At 42.5% G+C, this 4,601-nt stretch overlaps 1 protein-coding gene across 1 annotated transcript; it reads right to left on the reverse strand.

Moving 5' to 3' along the window:
- Positions 1–2,947: 2,947 nt before the first annotated feature.
- Positions 2,948–4,077, reverse strand: LOC128743939 (uncharacterized). Its single transcript, XM_053840651.1, has 4 exons — positions 3,943–4,077; positions 3,323–3,882; positions 3,152–3,229; positions 2,948–3,086 (listed from the first exon to the last, which is right to left on the reverse strand). The coding sequence occupies exons 1-4, from the start codon at positions 4,075–4,077 to the stop codon at positions 2,948–2,950; spliced, it is 912 nt and encodes a 303-aa protein (XP_053696626.1).
- Between the last annotated feature and the right edge of the window lie 524 nt (positions 4,078–4,601).

Consider the following 4,601-nt stretch of genomic DNA (forward strand, 5'->3'; position numbering starts at 1 on the left):
TTTCTCTACATTCCATATACTTGCTTGCTTGCTTGCTATGTCTGAGGTTTGCCCTCCTTGGCAGAGTCGTTAGACTCAGCTACTGGAGGACATCAGCCAGTAGCGTGAATGCTTTGTTGATTAGCCTGCTTTCCAAGATCAGAGAGCTTCAGTGGTGGCAGGCGACAGGAGACCAGAACCACGATCGGCAGTTTTCGTTGGATTCTGTGATGTGCGATTTGTGGTTGGTGGTTGATGCAAAGCTCTTTTGAGGAGAACCGTTCAAACTTTGGCAACCGTCACCAACGTGTCAGTAGTAAGTTGTTGGGGAAATCCCTCGGGAGGTTTCCCCACACGTACCTTCGCTGTTCCTGACGCAGAAGCCTCTATTCGGCATCTGCTACCGCCAACGTTTGCATGCGAGCTTTGTCGAGTTCAGCATGAAGCCCTGTTTGACAATTGGGTTGGTCTTCAACACCAGTTCGATACTGTTCCCTATCACGTGATTACGATGCTGGAAAGATACACCATCACACTATACAATACCCCTTTACAAAACTATACAAAACGCGGCTCATTCTTGGGTCGTATTCTAGAAAACATTTTTGTTTAATAATAGCTTATTCAGCTATTATACTGCTAATTCCGGTGGAACAAGTGCTTGATCAGCTATTATACAATTTGGCGACACAGCTTCCATCGACTGTTGCCGCTTGAGCACAGCACGAGACGTCGTTGGTGTTCCGTCGTCGTTTGGCTGCGTCGCCGAATCGGGAAGATTGTCCGTAGGGCTTTCCACTTTCCCATTTGGTTAAGCTGAAGGTCGTCAGAGTCAGAGTCAAAATTATTATAATATCTCACTAAATAACTGTTTGGGTGATAAATTAAGGTTTTCTGTGCCTCAAGTTAAGTTAAGTGAGTGATGTGACGAATGGAACGGCCGAAGAAAATTAATGACAAATCGACGGCGAAATGTGAAAATATCGCGATGAACTTTTAATTGGGCAGAAATCTCAGCATTAAGTGTAATTTATGCCCCAAAAAGTAATAGAATCTAGAAGAATCTATTGCAAGATCTTATTACGGCTAGCAGGTTAGTTGAACTAATTTTATTTTTTGTGATGGTTTCCCGAGTCTATGGGAGCACACTGAAGAAGGGAAAGGAAGGGTGATATTCGGAGCCATACTGACTGTCATAAACGTACTCTGATGACCTTGTCGTTAACTCAGGATCAGCGAAGAGGTTGCAGGTCCTCCAAACAGTGAGTCGCTTTCGAGGTTGAAGGTATCATCCAGCTGTTGCACCTTCGTTCGATCAATTGCACACGCTATCCATTCAAGACTTTTCGTAACAGTTATTGATAGCTGCTATTACATGCATCCTCCTATTAGGGGATTTCGCTCCTCTGCTCTGGTTCTCAGTAGTATCTGGTTCGTTCGGATATGCTTCTACAGAGATCCATCTACGGCGGAGTGCAGGTGGAAGACGGAACGTGAAGGAGGCGAACGAACCATGAATTGTATTAGCTGCTTAGGGAACCACTCATCGCTCACACCGCAAAAATCTGTCGCCTGCGATGGGTTGGGCATGTTGTGAGGATGTCGGACGACAGCCCGGTTAAAAAAGTTCTCAATAACGATCCGACTGGAACGAGACGCGGCGGGGCACGCAACGAGCAAGATGGATCGATCAAGTGGACGGCGACCCGCGGACTCTACGCAGACTACGTGGCTGGCAAATTGCGGCCATGGACCGAGTGGAATGGAGACGACTTCTTCGTACAGCAGAGGAAATCACGGCCTTGAGCTTATTAAGTAGGGTTTATTTCTAATTACCGTCGTAGTAAGTAAAGCCATTCTAATTTTCATCATTTGCTGGATGGATTTAATGAATATTCCAAAAGTTCTTGTGCTGATTTGACTAAAACACACTTACCTTCCGATCCGTGAACCTTGAAATCACTGAAAAGCGATTATTAAACCATATTATTGAAATTGCGCAACTGACTTTATTTCTCAAATTCGTCGTACCGTTTTAAAATCCGTCCATCAACATTTTTCATCGTCCGAACTAAAAATCATAACAATGTTTACGAAGCTAACCGGCATGTATTTGTGTAGGATGGCATGACAAATGTTATTCTGCCTTAATTTCTGCAGGTCAGGCAGGTTTCCCTGGCTGTAGAATAACGACAGTGCCTTGCATGAGTTATTTTCATTTATGAATGACGGAAATGAAAACGATTAGTCGACATTTTCTTTTTCGTCGCACGTAAAAACGAAGGAAATTTTGCTGGTAAGACTTCTTTAATGATAAAAAGCATTTAAATAGCTCTCAGCTCACTATGATTGATCGCGTATGATAGACAACAAACTAAAATATTAGGGAATACCTAGTTTTGCATTGTGTGTCATAAAAATGCTGATATTTTAAATAATTTGTGTTGGATAGGACGGGAATAGGCAATTACGACGAAGCAGCAACATACCCTAAGTAAGTTCTACAGAGAACCGTCATTTGCAGACGGAGAGTTTGCCACTGTAAAACAATGTCAGAAATAGGCACAGCCTCCTTGATGAGAGTTTGATTTAACCTCAATTTGATCATCACTATTTTACGAACTGCCAGGATGCAATGGGTTTGTTGGATATATTGATATTCGAAAATTGATATTGAGGAAACGGAATGGAACTCTAGCTTTTCAGCATAACCAACATCGATTTCTGTTTTCATACATTTATTTGTAAAAACTATTTCCAAATTCACCAGAATTTGCTTCTCTTTGAAGAATTATTTTGTGTGTTAAATTAAGTACATACTTGTATAACGTAGAATTTTAAATTAATTTCCTTTTATTTCTTACAGATTCAACTATATACATCACTGTAATAACTGAGGTATGTACATGTTATTACTTAAATAATAACAACTGCAATTTTATGTTTGTAACTTCCATGAATTGCGTCATTATGGAACAAATTTACCAAATAATATCAGATTAAAAATGCTAATCGGACATTTTTCACCGTACAACCGATGACAATCCAGGCTTTCTTGCCTCATGGCGGCACTATACTCATCATGAAGTTCCTCTCTCAGTGGTATTCTAAAAGCAAAACAATGCAAAAAACTGCATTTTCAGATAGAAATTAACCACTAATGTTCTCTTACCGAAAAACAATCTGCACCAGATCCATTATCATCGATCTACTCGGAGGAAAGTTCAACCTTCGCACCTCACAGATCGTTCTGAGTATACACGCTTTCATGGGAAAATCAATTCTGTGAAAAACCCCACTTCCAATCAATTAAAACTTCATCATAAATCTAAGCAAGCCATACCTATCACCGGCCTGCTGTTCTAACGCATGAAACAGCTCGCGTCGATCCCGGTAGTGATAGAAGTGCTCCCAGTGGCGGTGCTGACTAAGATTGAAACGATCCATCTCGTGCTCGTAGCCTTCTCCGTCGTCGTCGTTGTCCTGTTCAGCGAATCTTTTCTTCCGTGGAAAGTATCGATCAAAGTGCCCCACCAAATGATCCATGCTTGCGGGATACTCCCCCTCTGCGTGCGGATTATAGATTTCACCGGTCCACGGTAGGAACCAATCGGATCGATCGGAACTGTATCCGACTGCGTCGGGTGGAGTCCACTCATCCGGGTGATCCTTCAGATATTGTTCCACTTCCATTGCAGACGGTGTTTCGTCCATGCTGTACGCAGTAGGCTCTGCCGTAGTTGTAGTCGTTGTACCCGTTGGCAACAGAGAAACTTCTCCCAATCTCAGCGACGTCAGTCGGTTACGGTAGTCTGGCAATGGGTGGTACATGTCCAACTCAGTGATCACATTGTATCCGCCAGGGCCTTTGAAAAGCAACGCTTTCCCACCGGATACGGTAAACTAAATGGTTTAATGAAACGTTTTAGATCATTTTCATCAATTGAATCACAACAAACTCACCAGTAATTGAGCGTTTACAGGAAAGAGAAGGAACCGCTTCCCTCGCGATAGCGTCCTATTGTCGGAGGAGTAATCCTCCGAAGCAACGTTCGAAAATTCCTTTGAGAAAATTAGTAAAAGAAACAACAGTGCCATCTCACTGAACCATTCACTCGCAAATGATGCGTGAAGCGGTATTTTCGTTAACGAAAGAAAGCTAGTTCGGTGGCACGTGATGAGGTGACAGGTGCCAAGCGCACCTTACACTCTAAACGTTCGAAAGCTTGTTCAACGAAGCTGCGCTTTACCCCGGTTGGCGGTTTGGCGTTTTGGCCTAATTCTTTCGACTCCATTTAGTGACCGAATGTGAAATCTTGTTGACTGAAGATCGATGTTTTCCCGAAAATTAAGCGCTAATCACCGCGACAAGCAAGTGTGCATTTCGAGACGCGAGAATGATCTCTTTGATGCGAGATAATGATAAAATGCCAACCTGTCATGCATGACTTTTCGGGTAAGTGAAAGTGCTAGATTCAAGTGGTTGATATTTTTAGTTTTTGCTTTATTTCGGATGTGTTAATCACTGATGAACAAGCTAGCTTTCTTGGTGTGAACGTCAACTAGTAAAGATAGTGTCTTGCCGAACCTTTAAAGCAGTTAAAGATGCCAAGTTCGAAAAT

This window comes from Sabethes cyaneus, chromosome 3, assembly GCF_943734655.1.
Source record: "Sabethes cyaneus chromosome 3, idSabCyanKW18_F2, whole genome shotgun sequence".
Classification (NCBI taxonomy): domain Eukaryota; kingdom Metazoa; phylum Arthropoda; class Insecta; order Diptera; family Culicidae; genus Sabethes; species Sabethes cyaneus.

Bases quoted from the DNA above. Each gene is read 5' to 3' on its own strand.
- LOC128743939 (XM_053840651.1), bottom strand. From the start codon at position 4,077: ATGGCACTGTTGTTTCTTTTACTAATTTTCTCAAAGGAATTTTCGAAC. The intron at 3,883-3,942 runs GTGAGTTTGTTG...TAAACCATTTAG, and splicing joins CTGTAAACGCTCAATTACTG to TTTACCGTATCCGGTGGGAA. The intron at 3,230-3,322 runs GTATGGCTTGCT...GTGTATACTCAG, and splicing joins GAACAGCAGGCCGGTGATAG to AACGATCTGTGAGGTGCGAA.